Genomic DNA, 24,368 nt, shown 5'->3' with positions numbered 1-24,368 from the left:
GGTTCTGGAGCTAATGATTAACTGTAACTCAGATAAGCACATATTTCCTAAACAAAGAATGTTCTGTTGGGTTCTCCTGAACCAGAAAGTGAAGCCCAGTTGATGTAAGCATGATGCATGAATCAGAACCTAAAAGGTCCGTTTGTCTGTGTGTTCCAGTTTCCTCCGCAGAGCGCCAGCAGGTACTGGGAGCTCTGGAGCGGCTGCAGTCCAAACTGGTCCAGAAGGAGGAGTGGACCCACAGCGCCACTCTGGGGAACCTGCGGGAGACGCTGCAGAGTCCGCTGTTCAGCCACATCCTGACCTTGCAGTACTCGCTCAGACAGCTCCAGAACCAGGTGAGACTCCCTCTTAAGAACCTGACGGTACCCTGGTGCTGGAAAGATGATGGGAACGGGTATCTGGTTCTTGTCTCCTTAGATCAGATCATTTTGTATTATTTTTAGCAGGACGTCATGTATCTTCATCTTCAGCTGCTGATTGGTCTGCTTAGGACTAATCAAAATTCAGACCCCTGGTGTTGCTGCGTCAGGTCAAGATAAAAACATAAATTCTTGAAGCTCAAAGAAATGAAAGGTTACATGAGTCAGTTTCACGAAGCAGGTTTAAAAAAATCGGTTCTAAATTCGCAACTCTAAATTGATCTATCCTGAAGTCGGGAACTCGAAGTGTTCAGTTTCACAACGGCTGATATCAATTACTTCAATCAATTTTAACTAGGTCCACTCAGAGTTAAACGCGTGCACAACAAGTATGAAAAGCTATTCTCAGCGGAGCACTGATTCATTGATTCACCATGACAACAGGCAACAGGAAGTGCCTGTTTCACCCCACTGGAAGAAGAGATTTTAATGCAGAAATGCAGAAAAATAAAAAAGGACAGTGTGTTTAAAAAAGAGTGTTACAACTACAAAGGAGAGGAAGGTGGCAAAGGAGGATTGTTGCTCGAGTTAATGCATACGTTAATACAGGAAGTGGGCTATGGCAAGACGTTTATACATTTATTAAAAGCACTCTCCTCTCGGTTGTTCCATTTGTAGATCACTAAAATAAGATTTTTCCGATCAAAATCACACTCCTAGACCTAACTGTAATATATTATTTTTTTTTAACAGAAACTGAATTTTAAAAATTACAAGGGTTATAAATACTAGGGTTGTGATAAGAATTAAGATTTATATATGTGGAAATGTTTACACATTTTAAGTGGCCGTTCTGACATTAATCAGATTGACTGAAAATGTATTTATGATATTTGAAAAACAATTTTAATAGTTAAAATAATACGAATGCTGACCAGTAATATTAGGAATATGGAGTTCTGAAATTAATTTATAGAATGTTTATTAGGGAAGTGGAGAGTGCCATGTTGTTTGAAATGGTCATTTAGACAAAGGAAAAAAAAGTATTTTCAAATATTAGGAATACATTAGTGAATACATTCAGTATATCAGTATATCAACATTTTTTGCCATAGATGAAAATATTATGGGATAATTTCATGAATGGTAATAGATCAATGTATCTATTTAGGTGAGATCTTCTGGCAGCAGGTGAGGATGAAGTATAAAAACGTTGTTCTAATATATAGAACCTGTGGATCATCATGTTGATTCTGTCTTCTTGTACATAATAAAGTGGCCGTTTGCAGGTGCGCTTCGAATGTGATCATCCCAATAAATGTCCGTTATAAGCGGCTATCAGTCCCATAGAATGGCTTCAGATTGGGCCAGTAGGCTCATTAGGTTGTTATCATCGAGTGAATCCTAACCCTAAAGTAATTCCTTTTCCCCCGTGGAATTAATGAATCTATTTATGTGTAATCTGAAAATTATTTCAGTAGTGCTTCATGTACTGTAAATATAACTAAATGAAAATAAAACGATCAGCATTTCGCTCCTACCGGTATTAAACAAACCACAAATAATCTCATGCCCTGTCAACTGAGTTGTAGAATCCTCTCCCTATAAATATGTTATTCTATTCAGAAAATTAATTATATAATTTTCCAAAATGTTATACACTGCTAAAATTATACACTGCTTTATATATAGCTAACACATAAAATCCCATTAAAATACATTGGCTCATTTAGTATTTATTTGTTTATAGGAAAAAAAAAGAATATTACCTACTACATACCATACCTAAGCTAGAGTAAGTGTATGAAACACGAGCACGCTGGCCTGTGACGTCACTGCGTCCTCCACTCCAGTTCACACAGGAGATCGCATACAAGTCGCATATATTTGGAAATGTGAACGGCAACGCAAATAAATCGATTTAAAAAAAAAAATCGGAATGGAGCATCAAGGCCTGCAGTGTGAACGTAGCCAAACAAACCTAGGAAATTATATATATAATTTTATTTATTTATTTATTTTTTTACAAAATTACTACAGAAATCTGACTAAATGAGGAAATAAAATAGCTTGATTGGCTGTAAGGAGAGTGGAGACGGAGGAGAATCCATGTTTACTGAAAAAAACGTGCTACCGACCAGGTTAGGTCTGGGGAGAATTTTTCTACGGTGACTGAAACAGAGGTTGGATAAACTCTCTTTGTGGTCTGGAAAAGTCAGTTTCCCTGTAAACCTGCTTTGTGAAACGGACCCCTGGTGTGGAAGGTTGGTTCTGTGGTTAATGCGGGCTTTGGGCCCAGTGGGCTTTGTGGAACTGGCCCCATTCTGTTTGTATCCTGCTGGGTTCTGGTTCTGATTCCACGAAACCTGCTCCAGGCTAAATCTTACCTACCAGCAGGTCAATGGGGCGGAGCCTCTGAGGTTGTTTGGATGCCATCATCAGGGTCCAATGAGCTTGAGACAAAGGTAGAAGGTTCAGCCAATCAAATTAGAGCTGTTTAACCAGCAGAAGTGGGCAGTACCTAATTACGAATACTTAAAGGTTTTATTTGATGAATAATTTTTTTAGAAACTTCCATGGAAAGTTTGGAGCTGTGCAGAGTAAAAGTATACTATAAATATCATTGATATTTGTAAATATCATATTAATATATAAATATTTACTTCTGATTTTGATGCAGAGACGGGAGATGATACTAGGAGACGTAGTTTGAAGTCACATGAGACAGAAATCAGTCATAGCCAGGTCCTATTTGCTCAATCAGAGCACTGAGAAACGCATCTTCAACAAGCAGCAAAACTACAGTGAACACTGGTGAACATTGGTGCTGAACATCCAGCAAGGTTTTGACCAATGGTGGTGAGTCAGCGAAGCAAAGGAGCTCAGAGGCTATCCAAATGTTGCTGCCTTTTTTCTGAATTACTAAGCTTAAATTTGGTTAGCATTAGCTGAGCAGGCGAGCTTCAGGGCGCCACTTACTGGCTGGGAGGAGTTACACTCATCGCCTCTAAAGGAGAACGTGCACACAAGATTTAAATTTCATTCATTGCCTTGAAAGCTTGCTTATCCAGAGTTCATTGTTCCAGGAACGTTCTGTAACCTTTGTGCAATAAAGGGCTTACCTCTACTTGCATGGATCTGTCTGCTAGCTGCAACTTTTTTCTTCCTTTCTGTGGCAAACCCACTTTAAAAATATTACCGCAAACTTAAGGGCTACTTTGGGAAATGTTCTCTTTTTTTAATGTAATGTGACCAACTTGTGTTCCTCTGGATTTTGAAAATTGCATTTTGTAAAATTGCGATTATATTGCAAATGCAATTAATTTCCCAGCCCTAATGAGCAGTTAGCGTTACCTCAGTTACTGAGCTCGGACCGGTTTCGGCACGGTTTTTCAAGGGTAATGTAAATGGGGTAAAAAAAACAATCCACTTTCTCACTCTGGATTTTAACTGAAGCCTTACACCAACACCTTTAAGTAACTTCTTAAACAAAATCTAATTTCAGGAGTAGATTTACTGCAACGGATACACACACAGAGATGTACAATTTAAGTAAAAGTTTGGCTTCCTGTACTCATGCTTTGTTGTTTTGCTGAGCTCATTAGGTCTGTTTCAGCTAACATTTAGTTTTCTCATTGGCTGAAATTAGCAACTCTTCAACATAGACTGAAGGTTTGCTGCACAGAATCCTCTCCTCAACCTCAGAGATCCCATTTAGGATGAACCAGTGGAGATTAATTCTTTAATTGCTTTTTTTGTTTTGTTTCCATCCAATGATGAGCCCTGCAGTGCATGTCTACAGAATATTTAAAGTTGTTTTGCTGGGAGTCTGGATCCATCAACTAATTATACTCCTTAGATGAGGAGTAGGATGTCATCAAATTCCATACACATGTATAAACCGATGACCAAATACTTCTGTCTGTACTGTAAATACATTCACTGCTGGGAGTAGAGCTGGACCGATACATCAGCTGCTGTTTGTTTTCCTTGTATCGGCATCAGGCAATACCCACACATATTCACTGATTCATCAGTGTATTCAGCATCCATGGCTTGACATCATATAATGAGGTTGTTTTTCCACCTTCTCCATTTACTATCTGTTGGTAATGTTTAATAATTTTTCTTAATTGATGTTTTTTGTTTGTTTAAATTAAAATTTCTGTAAAGATTGTTATCGTTTTGTTATTTGGAGAAATAAATAATCGGTATTGGCCTTAAACTAATATCAGCCGAATACTTGCATATCTGTAAGTATTGGTTTATTAAATTTGGAAGAAAAAAAAACTTATATTAAGAAACTTACTTTGCATTCATTAATTTTATTATATTTATATTACATTTAATTTTACTGTTTAAAATGTTTTATTAAATAGCTTCTAAATATTAATTAATAGTCAAGTAGCTTTTTTACAAATGCTTTTTACACTTATTAGAGTCATTTCTTGGTTGGTTAAATCTAACTTTTACTTCAGTAAATATAGGCTGTAGTAGAGGATACTCCAACAATTTAACCGAGGCTCCACTGCCTCGGTTAAATTGTTACATTTGGTTTAGTTTAACGAAAATCCCTGAAAGGAAAAAAGTTTCCTGGTTCTGATCAGTAACCAGGCTGTAATCTGATTGGCTCAGAGGGAGCGGACCTGTGCAGTGATATCAGCAGTCACACCCTGAGCAGATCTGCTCTCTGATTGGACGGCTTATAGATTGCTCTCTGCCCTCCATCAGTTACAGATAAAGTCAGTGTGGTTACTTCAGTGACCCACTTAACATAGGAATTTCCATAACTCTTCAGTTTTCCTTCTTTTTTTTTTAAGTCTGAGTATTTCCTTTTCCAGATGTAAATATGTTCCCAGGAACACATGGAGCGTTTTAACTCCCAGCTTTCAGGTTCTACTGATCCCACAGGATCTACTTGGACCTTGTTTCTTAGCTTCTGACGTGTTTTATCTGCAGAGTGGCTGTGATCCTGTCAGTGACTGAGCTGCTTATGTTCCAGTTGTAATAAGGATCATATCAGAACCGGCCCATGTTTTGGCAGCCTCCTCCCCCCGCTCTGCCAGGTGTGGCTCCGCCCCAGGGTCACGTGAGCCGCTCTGAGAGCCTTCTCTCTCCCTCTGCTCGTCCATCTGTATTCAGCCGCTGCTCTCTCTGACGTGCAGCCTATACAATAAACAATCTGCAGCCAAATTAAGGTAATGGCAATAAGCTGCGCGGAGCTTCATACTCTAAGTGCTGCGAAGGTCAGAGCGGCGTGCGGAGGTGTGGGCGGAGCTGCGGTATTTATCCCCTGCCTCCTGCGGATCTATCAGCCTTTAATATCTGGTGTCCTGGGCTGAGTAACGGCCTTGTCCCGGCCGTATTGATGAAATGGCTCGCGATCCTGCTCCGTCAGCCCGGCCCAAATAAGCTGCAGACTGATAAGTTTCCACAATGTGAGTGTAAAGGTCATTAATACATTACCTGTACGGAGGAAGAGCCTGCAGAGGAATCTATTGATTTTCCTTTCTCCAGCTCTCTCCTCCCACTTACCTCCGGCCCTCAGCCTCATTTTTAACTCCCCGTCTTTTGTGGACCGCGTCCTTGCATGCGTCTCTTCATCCTGATGCAGCTCAGCACATTACTTCCTTCAAACAAGCCTGGGTTCATACGTCTGACCAGAAACAATCAGGTGATGGAAGAAAGCCTTCCATTCTCAACAGGTGGAAAAAAATACAACCTCATGTGATTCATTGCAAGACTGGAAAGGATGTTGGACTGGATCCAGATGAACTCAACATCTATCATCCATCCATCCGTCCATCCATCCGTCCATCCATCCATCCATCCATCCATCCATCCATCCATCCATCCATCCATCCATCCATCCATCGATTTATCATCCATCCATCCATGTATCTATCATCCATCCATCCATCCATCCATCCATTCATCCATCCTTCATCCATCCATTTATCATCCATCCATCCATTTATTGTCCATCCATCCATTTATCATCCATCCATCCGTCTGTCTGTCCGTCCATCCATCCATCCATCCATCTATCATCCATCCATCCATCCATCCATCCATCCATCCATCCATCTGTCCGTCCTTCTAGCATCCATCCATTTATTGTCCATCCATCCATCCATCCATCCATCCATCCATCCATCCATCTGGCCATCCATCCATTTATCATCCATCCATCCATGCATCCATCCATCTGGCCATCCATCCATTTATCATCCATCCATCCATCCATCTGGCCATCCATCCATTTATCATCCATCCATCCATCCATCCATCCATCCATCCATCTGGCCATCCATCCATTTATCATCCATCCATCCATCCATCCATCCATCCATCCATCCATCCATCCATCCATCCATCCATCCATCCATCCATCCATCCATCCATTTATCATCCATCCATCTGTCTGTCCATCCATCCATCCATCCATCTATCATCCATCCATCCATCCATCCATCTGTCCGTCCTTCTAGCATCCATCCATTTATTGTCCATCCGTCCATCCATCCAAGCATCAATCCATCCATCCGTCTCACCCTCCATCCATCTATCTATCCATCCTTCATCCATCCATGCATCAATTCATGGTCCGTCCATCCATCCATCTATCCATCCATCCGCCTGGCTGTCCATCCATCCATCCATCCATCCATCCATCCATCCATCCATCCATCCATCCGCCTGGCTGTCCTTCCATCCATCCATCCATCCATCCATCCATCCATCCATCCATCCATCCATCCATCCATCCATCCATCCATCCGCCTGGCCATTCATCCATCCTTCATTCATCCATCCATCCGTCTGGCTGTCCATCCATCCTTCATTCATCCATCCATCTGTCTGGCCATCCATCCTTCATTCATCCATCCATCCGTCTGGCCATCCATCCATCCATCATCCATCCATCCATCCGTCTGGCCATCCATCCATCCATCCATCCATCATCCATCCATCCATCCGTCTGGGCGTCCATCCATTCATCATCCATCCATCCATCCGTCTGGCCATCCATCCATCCATCATCCATCCATCCATCCATCTGGCCGTCGAACTATTTATCGTCTGTCCGTCCATCCATCCATCCCTACAGGTTTAAAGTCAAACTGTCCTAAATTTCTCCCTGTGTAAATAATAAAACCTTCTTTGTTTGTAAATCGGTTCTGTCCAGAACCTCTGCTTGGATCTCTGATCTTTGATTTGAGTTTTGTTCTGTTTCAGACCTTTTTTATCACTTTTTAAAATGTAATGAAAATATTTCTTTTTACTTTGGATGGGCGTTTGATTTGTTTATCGGTTCATTTTTATCACCAGCTTCTCTTCTAGATGAATGAATCAATAAAACAGAAAATGAATCACCAGCTGCAGCCCCACCATTCTAGAACCGGTCCATTTGACCACAGCTTCTCCTGGTCAGGGTCGTTGGGTCTCTTCTGGCTCTATCCAGCCATGAATCAGATGAAACCAATGTGTCATACGTAGGCTCTGGGCTCCTCTTCCGGTCCATCTGCAGAGGAACCTTTAATGGATGTCAGAGGAACGTCTGGCGAAACACCTGATATCTTAAAGGCAGGGAGACAACACAGGAATTTCTGTTCTGGTTCTGATATGATTGGTTTCTCTGGGCTGAACTTTTTGTTCAGACACCTTCTGTCTGTTTCCATAGAGATGGTCCGACCCGGTCCAACATCCTTCAGGGCCGACTCGGACCTTCTGAGTCTTCCTCCTTAAAGCCGGACCTCTTAGCTGGAAGTCCTAGCTTATCCTGAACATGTTTTTTCCAGCTCAAAGGAAAATTTTAAGAAAATGTTTTGAATGAAATGTTTTTTTCTCTGATTGGTTCTGGGTTCCCCTAACTGCTCCGGTTCTGTTACTGTTCCACAGCTGAGCAGCATGCCTCCTGATGCCCGCAGTGACTTCAGCTTCTCCAGACGGGGCCAGCTCATTATGAGCGCCGTCGATCCGTCCAGTTGCTCCACTCCACCCCTTTCAGCCTCCACCTCCACTCTGACCAATGGGTCGGCACCACACGTCTCTCAGGCTCCGCCCACAGCTGACTACCTGCAGAGGTGGATCCTGGCTGCAGCAAAGGTAGGCGGAGCCTCTGCACACTCGCTGTCGGGGAAACGGCAAACATCTGAACTGTGGTTTTGTTTGCAGGGCCGTCAAACAGAGCTGATCAGCCTGACCCGGTCCGTTTCAGACGGGCTGGGCTTCAGCGTGGTCGGTCTGAATCCGACAGGAACCGCCAGTCAGGGCGTCTTCGTCAAACACATCCAGCCGGGAGGAATCGCCCACAGGTGAATTAGATTGTTCTGACCCAGAGGCTTAGCTTGGCAGGTTCTGTCAGCTGGAGCCAGCTCAGCGTTTTCTCTGGCTCCTGATTACCCGTTCATAACTCAAAAAGAACCACTGCAACAGAACCATTCTGACCCAAACAGAACCATTCTGACCCAAACAGAACCATTCTGACCCAAACAGAACCATTCTGACCCAAACAGAACCATTCTGACCCAAACAGAACTACTATAATAGAACCATACTGACCCAAACAGAACCAATATAACAAAACTATTCTGAACCAAACAGAACCACTACAACAGAACCATTCTGACCCAAACAGAACTACTACAACAGAACCATTCTGACCCAAACAGAACCATTCTGACCCAAACAGAACCATTCTGACCCAAACAGAACCATTCTGACTCAAACATACAACCATTCTGATCCAAACAGAACAACTACAACACAACCGTTCTGACCCAAACAGAACCGGACAAACCTGAATTAGACGACCAGACCTATATAACATGTTCTAAACTTTTTCATGATTGGACTGGCGTTCTGACGGACTTCTTTTGCAGGGACGGCCGTCTCCGGGAGCGGGACCAGATCTTGGTGATAAACGGCAGCCCAGTAGAACCGGGGATGAGCCATCAGCAGGCGCTGAGCCTCCTGCAGCAGCCTGGGGAGACGCAGCTGGTGGTGGCCCGGGACTGGTCCCCTGAAGGAGGTCTGATCAACAAGGTAGGCAGCTGATGTTCTGAAGCTGCTCAGGCGGTTGGGGTCCATGGTCTTATTTCTTTCTAATTTCGTTTAGTTTTTACATGGTTTCTGGAAACTGTGATGTTGGTTGTTCTGACCCGCTTCCTGAGAACCAATATCGGGCCCAGATCCATGGGACTCAAACATCTAGAACTCTTCCCAGAAACATTTAGGTTCCGTTTGACTTTTTGGAGCACTGGATTCAGCCTTTAGAGACCAGAATCAGAACAGTTACTACAAATAGGAATTTGTGCAGCGAGACGGGCCTGGGCTCTGGTAATGAGCTTCCACCCACAGTCCAAAATGGTTTAATCGGTTTCTCATGCTTCCCCTGGTTCTGAATGGGTGAGCATCATGGGCAGTTCTAGACAGGGGCCAACGGGGGCCAGTGCCCCTGTAGATCACGTCCTGGCCCCTGTATGGAAGATATAATAATAAAAGAAGTTCTAATGATGATATGCGCTCTCATTTTTTTCTTTAAAAAATTCTGTTTTAATAATTATTTAAAGACAGTTAGGTGATAGCTTCAGTGGTAAAGGGATAGTGTCCCAGTTTTCAAGAGGGACAATCAGGAACTAGCTGTGGGTCTAGATACAGCCGAGGCTGTTGGAAAGTGGGGGCAAATTTGTGCGACAACGGAGGGACATGAGGGCGAAAAAGAGCCGGGAACCAGGTGGAAAAAGGGTTCCAGCGTTCTCGTGCACCTCGCTCTACTAGCCGGTCCATCTTCACAAGTCGTTTTCCACAATGGTGGTCATACAAACAAAACAAACCGGAAGGTACCAAACAGGAAATACAGTACAGCGGATGTAGATATGACCAATCAAAGGCCTCCTGTCTGCAGCACTGTCTGCAGTCACCTACAATTTTGGAGAGGTCTGCGGAAGGGGCAGGAGCACATTCGCGTTCACTGCGACACACATGCGGACGACCTGGTTTCTGAGCATAAACCAGCCTGCTTAGCTATCTTCCATGTTCACTTGTCCCGACCACAGCCCCGCCCCCTCAGGGTCTGCTGACTCTCACTTTTCAATTTTCAGCATTTTTTTTTTCAGGGTCAGGCTGAATCTTGTTGCTTACAGTCAAGGTTCAAGTCCCCAAAGATTTTACTAAAGTAAGAGCAGCGCTGTTTTAACATTTCTCTACCCAAGTAAGGGTAGAAAGAAATCATCAAAGAAATAACATGATAAAATAAAAAAGTATTTAGTAAACTGGCTCCTCAAGTACTTAGTAACTGTTGGTTCATAACATCAGATTTAAGATGTGAAGAAAGGATAAACAACTTCTAGCTAAAATATCTACTGCTAACTTAAATTTCACCTGATCTCAAGGTGGAAAGAGGAACCACAAAGAATATTACTTTAAGAAAATCAGAAAAATGTTGGAAAGTACATTCTTACCACCCACCTTAGGGTGAGTTGTACTTTTAATCTGAGAAGCAGCTGAAATTCAGGATGAGATAAATGTTTGATCCTTACACGTTTTCAAGAAGCTCAGAGTTATTTCCCTGGTTAATGTCCATTGGAGAAGAAGAAAGAAAAGGTGGAATGTTTTATGCATCATAAGAAAATGTAAAAAAATATAATAAAGAAGGATTGCTGGGAGTGTTTGTTAAACTAATTTATTTTCTGGTTTTGATTCAGAGGTGATAAAGTCAGCAGTTTGTTTCCTGCTGGAACAGATTTTTTTTCCAGTCCTAGATTTTAATCTCCATGTTTTCCTGCTTTTACTCCTCAGTTCCACCTTAACATTAAAAACCAGTGAGAAGCCTTTCCTCTGTGGTCCTGAGGCTCCATCAGAGGCCTCAGCCAGAGGACATGGCTGCTCTGCACATGAACCAGACCTAGGTCCATTCCTTTATGGTTCTGGATTAAATTGTTTCAGTCCTGACCCAAAAGCAGCAGAAGCTTAGACCGTTTGCTGAAATCAGCTTCATTCAGACTGGAGGTCACTTTGAGAGCGTCTGCATCTCATCAGAGTGAGACCTCCTGTTTGTGAGGAGCTGTGAGGCTGCTGACTTTGACTCGAATCATTTTTTATGACCTCAGAGGAAATGAAGTTAGCGCTGCACCAAAGGCGGCACTCCTGACACTCTGTGTTTGGATCCAAGAGGGAGAGCGATCGATGAATGTTGACATGACTGACGAGTCGAGCCTTGGCAGACAGGAGAACCAGACTGCGACGGGTCACTAGTTCTCATCTAGTTCTTCATTCGCTCCAGAAGCATCAGCAGATTCATTCAGATTTAAAGTCCTGATCCAGACACCAGGACCAGTTCTGGACTTTGATCAGTTCTCCAATGTCCTGAAAGTTAGAACCTGCAGGATCACATTTTAGCTTCCTGTCCAGAACATCCGAGCTGCTGTCCTCTGATCCATAAATGAAGTCAAGGTCCTTCCAGAGTCTGCTCCTAACCAGTTCTCCATGTGTTCTGATGGTTCTGCTCCTGGTCGTTGCTTCTCGGCATGGTGTGTCTGTCCATCAGGTTAAAGAGGGAAAATAAAAAACGCAAGCAGGTCGTGTTACTGGGTCAAACTTGGTTCTTTTGGTGTCAGACATGTTTAAATGCGATGGATGCTCCCCCTGTGGTCACCTGAGCGGGCAACCTGTTGGTATATTTGGACTAAGTATAAACGCTGCGTCATCAGTGTATCCAGATGTCAACTGGAGGAGAACCTGAGAGCTGAAGTTTCTAATGAACTGAGGAGGAGTTTCCCTCCAACTTTCTGCTCAGGTCCATTTATTTTAAGGCGTCTTCAGGGTTCTGTTCCCTCTGCTTTTAGAAGGCCTATAAATACATCCAGAACCAGGCCCATCCCAGTCCCTGCTGGGATAATATCCACTAAATAGACAGAAGCTGTAAAATCATCAGAGAGTCGCAGATTAATGGCTTTCTTTATGGGAGGCTTTTTTTACAGCTGTTGGCTTCAGACGGTGGGAGCAGAATAAAAGCGGTCCGGCTGCGGCGGCCTGGCGGGTCGGACACACCTGAAGCTGCTGTGCTGGAGAGCGGCTGTAAACCTCCGGGACGGAGTCGTGTTTCTTGTCACGGCTCCATTAAGCGTGACCTCAATCCGAACGGGACATGAATAAAACGACAGCGGGAGGGTCGAGGGCCCGGAATGCAGAATGTGGCCCGGGTCCAACAGGCCCACAGGAGGAGGAGGAAACCAAACAAAAGGGACAGTGTAGTTCTGTGTGATAATGACGCAAATCATTACGGCTGAATTAAACCTGGGATCACCGGCTGCCATTAATAATCCATTTCTGCTCCCCTTAGATCCTGGTTTAAATGTCCATGTTCTATTTCCTGTCTTCTACTGGACTCTGTCCAGCAGCTCAATTCTTCATGAAGTTATCAGTACTGGGTTCTGTTTGCTGAGGAGAACACCTCCTCCCTCCAGAACCAAGATGGCAGCAGGACTCATGTTAGCAAATCTGCATCTGCTGAAGGACAGGACTTCAGGGACGATGTCCTCTGGACAGAGGAGACATGTTTGACCTGCTGCGCTCCATATCTGGAGAAACCCAAACGCAAGATCAGGACAAACTCCTCATGACGACTGTCTGCATGGTGGTGGAGGTGTGATGGTTTGGTTCAACCATGGGACGTCCTGGAAGAAAGAGGATTCTATATGGAAGAAGGTGTTTGTCAGCAAACATCTGCTCCTTAAAAGACTCCTGACCTGGATGGCTCCTGATGGCCCGATGGCCCCGTTCTGTCGTTTTAGTGCTGTCTTGGGTAATAGATCCTTCCCTGGGAAACCTGTGAACTTCGGTTGGGAAGCAGAGCGTCCAGCTCCTCCCTGGGTTCAGGTTCATCAGACTGCAAGCTTCTGGAACCGACTGAAGGGGAGGTTTGTTTCTGTCCACAGGCAGAGCTGCTGTTCGGGTCAGGTTGGGAATAAGAAACCATGGGGGAAGGGGGAGGGGCGTACCTGCAGCTGAGAGGATGTTATCTTTGTGTTTTACTGGTGAAGTGACGACTTATTCCTGGCTGTTTTGGGGTTCATTTTAGTTCTTTGTTTCTTACCAGTAAAGTGAGGACTCTCATGTAAAATGTTGACTCTTGTGTAAAGAGAGGATATTTCCCTGGTGCTGTGTGTGTGTGTGGCAGCAGGGTTGAAGCAGCTGTAATTACCTGCTGAGCTCTAAACAGCCTTTCACCTGGAAACCGATGACCAGCCGCCGCTCAGGTACAGTTAGCCAGCCTGCTGACCAATCAGCTCAGAGAAACACAGTCATGTGTCCCAGTTAGAAACAACAGGGCCATTATTTACTGTTTGCATCTATTCCAGTCTGTCATGGCTGTTTGTTTATAGAAATGCAGCTCCTAGAGCCACTATGTCCGTCACTCAGTTGCTGTTCAGTTTCAGCCGTTCCTCTCATCTCTCATCCAAAAGCTGTTTATTCTCATCTCATCTGAGCTTAAATCCCGTCTATATTCATGGCTGCTTGAACTTCTCTTTAACTATTTTCTTTTCTTTTTTTTTCTGTCTCCATGCTCCTATAATGGGCTGCAGGACAAGAGCACAACTCCTCTGACAGTAAAAACCGTTACATTAGTTCCCTAAGTTTCGGATTTCCTCTTTTCCTACTTTTTCTGTACATTTTCTCCATCTACGCTGATGATGTGATGTTCAGATCCAATTGGATGAACCTCAATTCTCCCGGCTCTTCCTTTTTTTCCCCATAATAGCTACATCCTCCTCCTGATTTAAGCCTCTAGGCTACCAGTAATAGTAGCTGAAAGGCTTCACTGTAGAATAGTAATAAATTAATTGTTAATTTAGTTTCTTTAATCCTGGAATTTTTCACAGTAGAAATTATGAAATTATTAAAAAAGTCTCCATCTGTGAATGCAGTTAAATCATTGAGTGCTTTATGTGACAAACACAAGGGTTGTTTAAATGTTTCTAGGTTGAAAAACAACTTTATTACAGGTGCTTGGCTCCAGGTACTCAGAGATTCACTTCCATACTGAAACCCCACATTCATATCTTCAGGTAACACAGAGTACATGTCAGACTTAATAATATTACTTAAGCGATAGTTTAAAGGTGTTGCTTTGTTGTATGTCTTGTACCATGTCATTCGGTTGTGCTGTTCTTTTTTCATCTCATTACAGTTGACAAAGCGGACTGAGAATGTTTTGTCGTTGTCTCCTTTCTATCTCTTCTTTCTTTCGTCTTTTTTTTTTTTCCTTTTTCCTTTTCTTCTTCTGCTTTTCTGCTCTAGCTCTATTTACATTGCAGTGTCCATATAAACTGTAAAACTCCCTGCATAATTATAATAAAGCAATTTATATGCATGAAACAAGTGGAGCAATATGGCAATTGCCATACTGCTCCACTTGTGAAAGTAAAATCTGTTGGGCTCTTTTTGGCATCAAGACAATTATTATTATAAAGTTGAAATAGTTCTGTTGATGTCGTGATTTGTATGAGACTTAGTGACTTGGTGAAAAGCTGGGGGTTGAAGTGGTGTACATTCCTTCTCATGTGGTTAGTTTGTGGTAACACTTTTGTGAGTAACTGTAATTGTAAAATAATACATGGGAAAATAATAAAATAACTTCAATCCATGGTGTCAACACAGATTGACACGCTTTTGTGTCCTAAAATGAGGCATCCAACCAAAGAAGGCCTTTAAGAAGTCCAGTTTCAATTTTTATGTTGATTGCTGCTTTTTTAGTTCAGCACTGGATTGGTTTAAAGACTCCTTGAAGGACAGGCGCTATTTAGTTAAATCTGCATCGGAGACAAAAAAAAAAATCATATTCGGCATTCCCCAAGGCTCCACCTTAGGGCCTCCTCCTGTTCAACATCTACGTGCTTCTAACTCAGGTTATAACAACACATGTTGCTATAATTATGCAGACTGCAGTCAGCTTTATATAACGATGTCACCACGTTACTATGAACCAATCCAAGACTGATTAAATGCATAGAAGAAATCAGTGCATAGATGGGACAAAATTGTATTCAGCCTAATCAAAACAAAACTGAAGTAAAGTATTTTTAGTCCAAAGTCAAACTTAGAACCAAGCTTCAGTTAATCTAGCTAGAGTCCAGCAATCAGATTACTGGGTTTGTAAAGGACTTATGTCTCAGCCGGATCTTGAAAACTAGTTCTGGTTGCAGATGCTTCTGAAAGCTTGCATCTTTTTGGCAAAATCTTGAATCAAAGGAAGTTATGTACTGATAAGTTTTCAGGCCAGCTATACTAAGGTAAATGTTGGACATCTTCCCACTATTTGGTAGTTTTTGACATGATATTCACCCAGCAGACATTATAATATGTATGGATGGTTATAATGTCATTATAGTGTTGCTTAAAGCCAGATTTAACATCTGAAACAGGAAAACCTCAGTCATCTCTGCTGCTGTCTGTTCTTCTATCACAGGGTCAGTGGGGTCATGTCGAGGAGATCCAGCTTTTCAACGATGGATCCGGTCTGGGTTTTGGTATTGTGGGCGGAAAAACAACTGGAGTGGTGGTCCGAACACTGATCCCGAACAGCGTAGCAGACAGAGTGAGTAATAGTTGGCTATTTTAATTTCTTTCTCTAACTGTATTTAAAAAAATGTAACAACATTTTTGAAAATTTAAGTTGTTTTCTTGAGAAAACATGAAGTAATTTTGTTTCTGCCGGTGCGTTGATTGGCTTAACCCCCTTTGTCCAATCAGGACGGCCGTCTCCGAACAGGTGACCACATCCTGCGCATCGGATCGACCCCCACCAGCGGCCTCACCAGTGACCAAGTCGTCAAGGTGCTGCAGGCTTGTGGCAGTCATGTGACCATGCTGATTGCCAGGGACCCCCAAGGACAAAAAGCGGCTGCCTTGGCTGCACCTCCACCTCCTGATTCTGCCCCAATTGCTAATTTACCTCCACTACTTCCTGACTCCGCCCCCATTACCTCTCTAGCCCCACCACTGCCGGAGTCGGCCCCCATAACCTCTTTATCTCCCTCGTCTCCTCTAGCCCCACCTCAGCGTCAGCAGAGTAAAACGGTTAGCGCTTAGTTTGCCTTTTTAAATCATGGTTCTGTTTGACTGGCTTTACTCAGAGTTCTGTTTGGTTTTCCATCCTAGCCAAACTTGGAGGGATATGAGATCCACCAGGTTTCTCTTACCAAGAAGGAGGGCCAGAGCCTTGGCATCTCCATCATTGGCTTCAACCCCATGACGAGCCAAGGTAGGAATGTAGCATGACACATTGGCTGCACTTTAGGAAAGGATTCTCACGTTCTGGTGGATATCTAAACTTACCTTAACGAGAAAACACCATGATGAATTTAAATGTGATAATCAGAGCAGATATGGGATTAAATCAGCTGAGATAATTAAATGTACCAAAGATACCAGGTCAGACCTTCCTCTGCTGTACCCCTTAAGGTGGGTAGACATTCCTCCCATCATCGCCTCTATTGTGACCAGATGTTCCTCTGTCCTAACTCTTTTTTTAGATGGTTAGTTTTTTTACTACTCCTAAGATTTCCAATAGAGAGACTGTTTTGGCTAGCCTGAGCTTTACCGTTCTGAGTTTAAGGAACCGGACACTGTCATAGTCCAGAGACCAACGGATTGATCAATTTAATGAATTTTTGCCAAAGCTGCCAATGTTTACCAAGATAAAACTTGTGAAAGATGTTTAAGTAAACTATTTAAGTTTTTCTGAAGTAAGTGATGTCTTTTAATGCTGTATGTGTGTTTCTGGTCTCAGATGCGGTGGGTGTGTTTGTAAAGCATGTGGTTCCTGGCAGCGCTGCGGATCAGAGCGGAAACATCCGGGTTCATGACAGACTGCTCGCTGTGAGTCCCTGATTGATTGTTCTGTTTATCCACACCTTTTTATTCTCCCTATTCTCTAGTTTTTACCCTTTTTCTAAGAAACCCCATGAAGCATGGAGGACACTGCTGCTCCAGCCTAGTTTGGGATTTCTGTTGAAGTTTATAGATAAAATGGCTCATAAATATGATTTGGTTTGCTGGGATGATTTGTTGAAGGTGTTATATGTTTGTTTAAGTGGACCAGAACCTCTGGATGTGGATATTCTTTAGTGTTTTATCTGTTTTCACTCCTTTGCATCTTGTCTTCTCCGACCAGCTGGATGACATCAGTCTCCACGGTATGACCAATCAGGAGGTTCTGGAGGTGATGAAGCAGACGGGTCAGACTGTGGTTCTGACTCTGGTCCGGAAGAAAGCCAAAGGCCTGGAGAGATCCCTGGATAAAGGTAGAGAGATGAACAGAAGGTAGATTAATGCCAGCAGACAGGAAGTCCTAACCACAGAATAAAACAAGCATGGGATTAACAGCTGAGCAGGATTTGGTTCTGAAACAGGAGAACAGTCTTTAAATGTTCATGCTCAGGTTTAATTAAAATGTTGCTTCTATGCTTCATCTGATGTCATCCTTTCAGCTTAGATGGAACATCTAGAGGTAATCCAAGCAAGCAGGAGGTTCTAATGGGACAATGCTGATCTTTGAGGGCTGCAGATTCGAATATTCTCTATTCCTTTGCAGTAGAAGTGACTGGTTCTGATGGTTCTATTTGGATGGATCTGAATCCACCTCCATATCAGCTACCTATGTTTGATTTATACTGAAATCCAAAGAAAGAAAAGGAAGAAGATGGTCCAGCTGGGAGCTCTGGGTTGTGATGCATTTAAAGAATAGAGAAAAATCCGACTTTTCACTGTCTGACCTTCAGATTGGGGATCGGGGGAAGAACAACCCAAGCTCTTCCAGTGATTAATGCAGTGAGCAGTAAAATGCTGATTACGGTTACCATGGTGACAGGTAGGGATGCAGAAAGCAGCCATGACATCTTTATCAGAAGACTGACGCAGTCATCTTTACTCACTCGGTTTGTTCAGAGAAGTGATCAGCTAGTCTGATCAGGCCGGGTTCTGGCCTGAATGCAGAGTTGATTTAAGAAGATCTGATCCTGTTTTCATGAGTGGCCAAGAGGATCATTAGGATAAAAACTGCTTCTCTGTTAAGTTCGGTCCCCCTCCCTCTCAGACGGTTCCTCCTGGATGGGTAGAACTTATCGGAGCGGTTCTTCCTCGCAGACGGATTAAGATGACAAATTTGTTTACAGCCGGGTGTAATTTTCCCAAACTTTGCAGACCGTTCTTCTTCTTTCTGCTCCTGCAGTGTCTGCAGAGATTAATTTGTTGGGTCCAGGGTCATTTTTTACCCGCGCGGCGCTGGGCCGGCTGCCCGCTCCGATCCGCCTCTGGGCCACAGAAAAACAAGTTAAGGAGGAGAGGGAAGAGCGCCGCGCTCAGCTCTTATCTCCACCACACGTCCTTTTGTTTCATTACGGAGGAAACCCAGCCTGGAAATTGTTTTGAACTTCCTCAGCTTCTGTTATCTGCATGAAAACAAGCTGCTTCTGGATTCATGGCCACTGCTGATCAGTCAGTCAGGAGGTCAAAAGGTCAGAGTGGGGAGCGGTTCAGGTGTGCTCACTCACCGAGGTCCAGGCAGAAGCTCAGAAAGCCATTAAACCTGACACCAGCTGGTTCTGGATGTTATTTCTATGTGTGACACAAAGCTTTTGTAGTGACCTTCCTTCATATCATTTAATTTATGGAATGTCATCTTTTTTCTTATCTCTGTAAGACAAATATATATATATATATATATATATATATATATATATATATATATATATATATATATACATACATTTTTTTTTAATTATTGTTTTCGTTTTTTCTTATGTATAATTTAAACTGAATTATCCAGATTTTTGGACCTGTTCGGTTGTGCAGTTTATCAATGAAGTCTGAAAATCTCATGTTCGGAACTGAGCTTGGTTCTGTTCATGGACTTTCTGGCCTTAAACAGGTCTCTGAACGCGTCCAAAACCTCTACCTGCAGACATGGTTTCCATCTGTTCTGGGGATTTTTTCCTGTCCAGAACAACAATCCCTGACCCAAAGATGTAGAAACCTCCACTGATCTTAATCTGCTGGAACAGAAACCAAACAGTTCTGTGAGGACGGTCCACAGTGATCCAGGGAGGCTGTAGGTCACACCTGATCCGCATCAGGCTGCAGACTGTGGTTCTGATTTGTGATGACTTTCTGGTTTCTGTTGGAAACCTTTTAGTTAGAAATGTTCTCCCTGCCTCCTTCAGATCAACGACTGGACCTTCATCAGCTGGAGGGAAAACATACAGAAAGTTCTGAAAATGTTCTATTAACTGTTTTCAGGTTATCCAGAAGTCGTTCCTCACAGGTTTCCCTCCTCTCTGTGTTTCAGTGGAGCGGGCGTCAGTCCGCGGGTCTCGGAGGAATCTGGAGATTATGGCTCCACCCGCAATGTCCGGCTCCATGTTGATGAAACCGGATCCAACGCATCTGAACACGGCACGACTAAATGGAGGTTAGAACCTTTGGATTATGGTTCTGCTCTGAACTGCTGACCTCATCTCTCTCACTGAGATGTTCCTATAATCTTTCCATCTGGACCTTCATGTTGTTTGTTCACAGCAGTTTGTATCAGAGACAAACTGGGTTCTGCAGTTAATATCATGTTTTGGTCCAATTCATTCGAACATCATTTGGACGGTCAGTGTTGCTCCCCTCCTTTGAACTAGGAAGCTCTATGCAGTGTATTTTTGAGAGCGATCTTAGATTTAGTCTTAGTTTTGGACTTGAGGATTAAAACTATTGTTACTTTTAGTCACATTCCAGTCATTACTATACGTGATAATCTTGATTTATAGAATTCAAATAAACCTTTTTAATAATTGATGCCCTACTTTATACATAAATGTCTCATAAAAGTTGTGAAAATAGCAGAGCTAGTTCAACACATCATATTGGTTCAAATAGCAGACAGACCGCCTCTCAGGGGTCAAAATAGATTTAAATTCATAGGGGTTTGATATAAAAAAAATAATACAAAGAGACCCTATATAATTGCCTTATATTGCCATGGCAATCTGGACCTATATTTCATTATGTTAACTAAAATGTTGAAATCTTCAAATAGATAGAAACAAGAACATTGAGAGAGACATTTTCAAAGATCTATGTACATTTTCATCTTGGGCTTTATCCAAAAATAAACAGAATGCAATAAAATATTTGCTTTGGATATAATTTAGGGATTCCTTTTGGTAGAAATAAAAGACGGTTTTGCGTTGCCTCTTGTGAGCTGGAAGAAATAAAATCTTGATAGTTAGACAAAAGGATTTTCTACGCTTGGCAGAGGATGATCAGCCCCATACAGTTTATTAAGTAGCAGGAAGAGCCGTACTGCTGAGAGCAAACCATTAGTGTGAAGTAAAAAGCACAGACTCTAAGCTAAGCTGCGCAAAGATGCATTTCTGCAGTACAGCTGGAAAAGCAGAGTTTAGAAAAGCAGAGTTTAGTCGCAGATTTGGACATTTCCAGCTAATTTTCACCTCCTGCTGCCACGATCCATCTGTGGTGATACAGAATTTTCACCGCTGCACGGCAGGTGGGCGGCATGACCAAACAGGACGCAGCAGCACGGCTGATACTGCTTAGCAAATTACAGCACAATGATGCAATGTCTGACAGAACACCCACCAACATTTTTACTTCGTCTCGTTTTGTCGACAAAAACTCACACCCATGACTTGTCATGGTTCTTGTCATCAAAGATCCATGTTTAACTTTTCAATTCTTGTTAAGGAAAACCAGCTGATTGCATCCAATCATTGATTTGCAGGATTGGCTCCACCTGGATGAGCTTGTGGTGACAGAATATGTTTTCTTAGATTTCATCATTTACTTTACAGCAATCTCTCCCACCCAGCATGCTTTTGGCAACAGTGGAGAGAAAACTACCTTTTAACAGTAATAAACCTCCCGTAGTACCAGGCTCAATGTGAGGGGCCAAGGAGACTTGGGATCAAGGAGACCGAAGCAGACATACAGAAAGAAGCACAGATATAAAAGGAACATAGAAGCACTTATTCATAGATACTTTTTATGTTAAAGGTAACGTTAAACTAGCTGCTCAGGTGACTCTGTGAAAGAAACAGTTAAGCAGACGAGCTCTGAGCCACCTTTCATGTCAAGGAATGAAAGTGAGCACATCTGGTTAGTTACAGTCCCCAGGATATCTCTCTGATGGACATTGATCAGAAAGAGGACACAGATTCAGCGTTTTTTATAAAAATCCCAATATATTGAAAATATTGCTTTGTAGTTTTTTTGTTGCCATCTCTGTTATTTTTATAGCACCCAAATTAATTTTCAGTCACTTTTCAGTTTAAAAGGAGATTGCTTAGCTTAGCGCAGTGGTTAGCGCACACAACCCATGTACGGAGGCCTTACTCCTCGACGCAGGCGACCCGGGTTCGAATTCTGCATGTCTCTACCCCTCTCATACCCCCTGTCCTGTCAGCCACTAGTGCCATAAAAACTCCAAAAAAAAAGGTTTGGGTCAGCACTGGAGAGGAGGTTTATGTCTCTGAATCTCATCTTTAACACCTTCTTGGTTATTCTCAGGGGTTCCTCCGATCTGCAGATCAGTCTGAGAGAATTTGATGTTTACAAGTTAAACATATCGGTTCCCTTTAAACAGAACGTTCCTAAACGTGGAGCTTTTTGATCAGAACAAGGCGGCGCTGAGGCCTGGGAGCTTTTATGGAGCAGCAGGTAAAGACTGGGGCTCCTGGGATTGGCTCCACTGGTTCTGTTCCTCTTTAGTCTGATGTTCAGCCGTCAGAAAGCGTCCGAGCCGTCTGCAGCCTCCCTGGGATGTATTGCTAGGCTAATTCAGCCAAACGCTGCAGATTAATTTACTGTGAGGAAGCCGGGGTCAGCAATGCTAATTTAATCAGCCTTTTGTAGCGCCGCTGACAAACACCTGAACGCCAGGAGACGGATCAACGCAGGTTCCTCCCAGCCTGGAGTCAGAGTCAGAGAAATCAGAACCGACCGCCTGCTTTCATGTTCACACAGAGACTGTCGCTCTGCGGCTGAGCGGTCATCAGTTCAGAGAGCCGCCTCATTTATTAAACAAACTGGGCCAAACAGGTTTTGCTTACTGCTCAGATTTGCAGCAGCTGCTTGGAATTCTAAAGAGCCGATCCGGAGGTCCGTCCGTCTGTCCGTCACTGCAGCAGGCCGCAGGAACTTTACAAACTGGTCCAACTCAGACCCAGTTCAGTCCAGATGAGTCTGGTTCATTCTAACATTTATTCAGACCAAATTAGCTCCGCTCCAATAAAGTCCTGATTACAGGCAGAAACCTTCACCATCACTGCTGGTCCGGTTCTATTCTGCCCAGAACACAAAGCTCTGAATTTATGTTTTTAATCAGAGAACCTGCAGACCTGAGTGGAGAGGTCAACCCTATCAGTCTCGTCTCTGCAGGTTCTGATCTCTTGTTGTCCGGTTTGTTTACTACTTTCTAATTGAACCTCGTTCAGTCCAGAAAGTTCAGACAGATTATCCTTTAAACCAGAACCAGTTTTATCCGTCAAGGACTGACAGAACCTCCAGCGCACAGACATGATCTTATTAATGTTTGACCTTTAGAGAATAAAGGGTCCATTCTGTCAGAGCAGAGGATGACCCGACCCAAAGCAGCAGCAGAACCTCTGTCGTAGATGCAGGCGCTTGTAGTTGGACCTTCTGTCAGTACTTCAGCAGGACCTTTCTGGATCCAGTCCGGTTTATAAATACCTGTGTGTGTTTCTGTGTCCAGCCTCTGATGCAGAGCTCCGGGCTAAATGGGAGGCCGCTCTCGGACCTCAGTACCAGGTCTTGGTGAGTCACAAACACGTGAATTCAGATGGTTCTGCTTCTTTGGATGACCTGACCTCAGCCTGTCTGGTTCCAGGTGGTGAACTTGGATCCTGTCATAGAGGACGATGAAGAGCTGCAGAAATCTTCCAAGGTGAAGATCCGAGTCCCAGATGGATCCCGGCTCCGGTTCTGCTACTGACTAAACTCTCCATGTTTTCTCCAGCTGCTGCCGATCCACATCCTGCGTCTGGGTGTGGAGTTGGACTCGTTTGACGGTCATCACTACATCTCATCAGTGGCCCCTGGGGGCCCGGTGGACAAACACGGCGTTTTAAGGCCTGAAGATGAGCTGCTGGAGGTAACTGTCTTCCCACGGGATCTGTGGGTTTTTACTAGGGGTGTAAATAATAATCGTTTTGTATCGATGCATCGATCCAAAAGCCGACGATCCGATGCATTGACACGTCCGCAAGATAATCGATTCATGTTTTTTTTTTCCTCCGGTCTATTTTTATCCATTTGCTCCTGGGCGTAATTCTCCCTCCCGTGCTGCGGTGCCGCTAAACCTATTTTGCCCTCCTACCGCGCATCCTGGTTATACTCTTACAGCAGTGTGTTGCAGTAAGCTTCACACAGACATTTTTAAATTATGCTCAATATTGAAGCGTGGTCTGGGCTACACACTGTGGGTCTAGATACGGCCGAGGCGATGAGGAAGTGGGGGCGAGTTTAGTCCGACGACGGAGGGACAATGGGGCAAAAAGAGCGGAGATTCAGCTGGAAAAAGGGTCCCAGCGTTCTCGCCCACCTCGCTCTTCTAGCGGGTCAAACTTCACGAGTTGTTTTCCGCAATTTCGGTCATAAAAACAAAACAAGCCGGCCTCCTGTCTGCTGCACTGTCTGCGGTCAGCTACAATCTGGGAGAGGAGCAGCGGAGCGTCTCTCCAGGAGGGCGGTGACGTCAACACTCTGGAGCCTTCTTCTTCTTCTTTTTTTTAATGGCGGTTGGCAAACAACTTATAGGTGCATTACCGCCACCTTCCAGAATGGAGTATGGACAAGACAAACTATTATATTCTCCCTAAAATACCCGTTCTTCTTAGAAAATTAAAAATACTACCAAAAACTACATCCCCAGATGACCTTTGAAACAATTCCCTTATATCTAGTTTATTTTTATTCCTG

The 24,368-nt window shown here is 43.4% G+C and overlaps 1 protein-coding gene across 5 annotated transcripts in view; it reads left to right on the top strand.

The window, feature by feature from the left end:
• patj (PATJ crumbs cell polarity complex component) overlaps nucleotides 1-24,368 on the top strand; it is an 81,665-nt gene that overhangs the window by 3,588 nt on the left and 53,709 nt on the right. For all 5 annotated transcript variants that reach the window (XR_005281830.1, XR_005281829.1, XR_005281828.1 and 2 more), the window contains exons 3-15: nucleotides 160-338; nucleotides 8,265-8,471; nucleotides 8,541-8,680; nucleotides 9,248-9,410; nucleotides 15,835-15,963; nucleotides 16,119-16,445; nucleotides 16,527-16,629; nucleotides 17,158-17,246; nucleotides 17,542-17,671; nucleotides 19,714-19,836; nucleotides 23,143-23,204; nucleotides 23,278-23,334; nucleotides 23,407-23,541. Coding sequence is in view for 1 of the 5 variants with exons in the window: in XM_038297297.1 (XP_038153225.1) it covers nucleotides 160-338; nucleotides 8,265-8,471; nucleotides 8,541-8,680; nucleotides 9,248-9,410; nucleotides 15,835-15,963; nucleotides 16,119-16,445; nucleotides 16,527-16,629; nucleotides 17,158-17,246; nucleotides 17,542-17,671; nucleotides 19,714-19,836; nucleotides 23,143-23,204; nucleotides 23,278-23,334; nucleotides 23,407-23,541 (1,844 nt within the window). In the remaining 4 variants the exon portion in view is untranslated. The remainder of the gene's footprint in view (nucleotides 1-159; nucleotides 339-8,264; nucleotides 8,472-8,540; nucleotides 8,681-9,247; nucleotides 9,411-15,834; nucleotides 15,964-16,118; nucleotides 16,446-16,526; nucleotides 16,630-17,157; nucleotides 17,247-17,541; nucleotides 17,672-19,713; nucleotides 19,837-23,142; nucleotides 23,205-23,277; nucleotides 23,335-23,406; nucleotides 23,542-24,368) is intronic.

The sequence above is a fragment of the Cyprinodon tularosa genome, unplaced genomic scaffold (assembly GCF_016077235.1).
Source record: "Cyprinodon tularosa strain WSP-4 unplaced genomic scaffold, ASM1607723v1 ctg385, whole genome shotgun sequence".
Lineage (NCBI taxonomy): Eukaryota > Metazoa > Chordata > Actinopteri > Cyprinodontiformes > Cyprinodontidae > Cyprinodon > Cyprinodon tularosa.
This window is presented reverse-complemented; position numbering and strand designations above follow the sequence as displayed.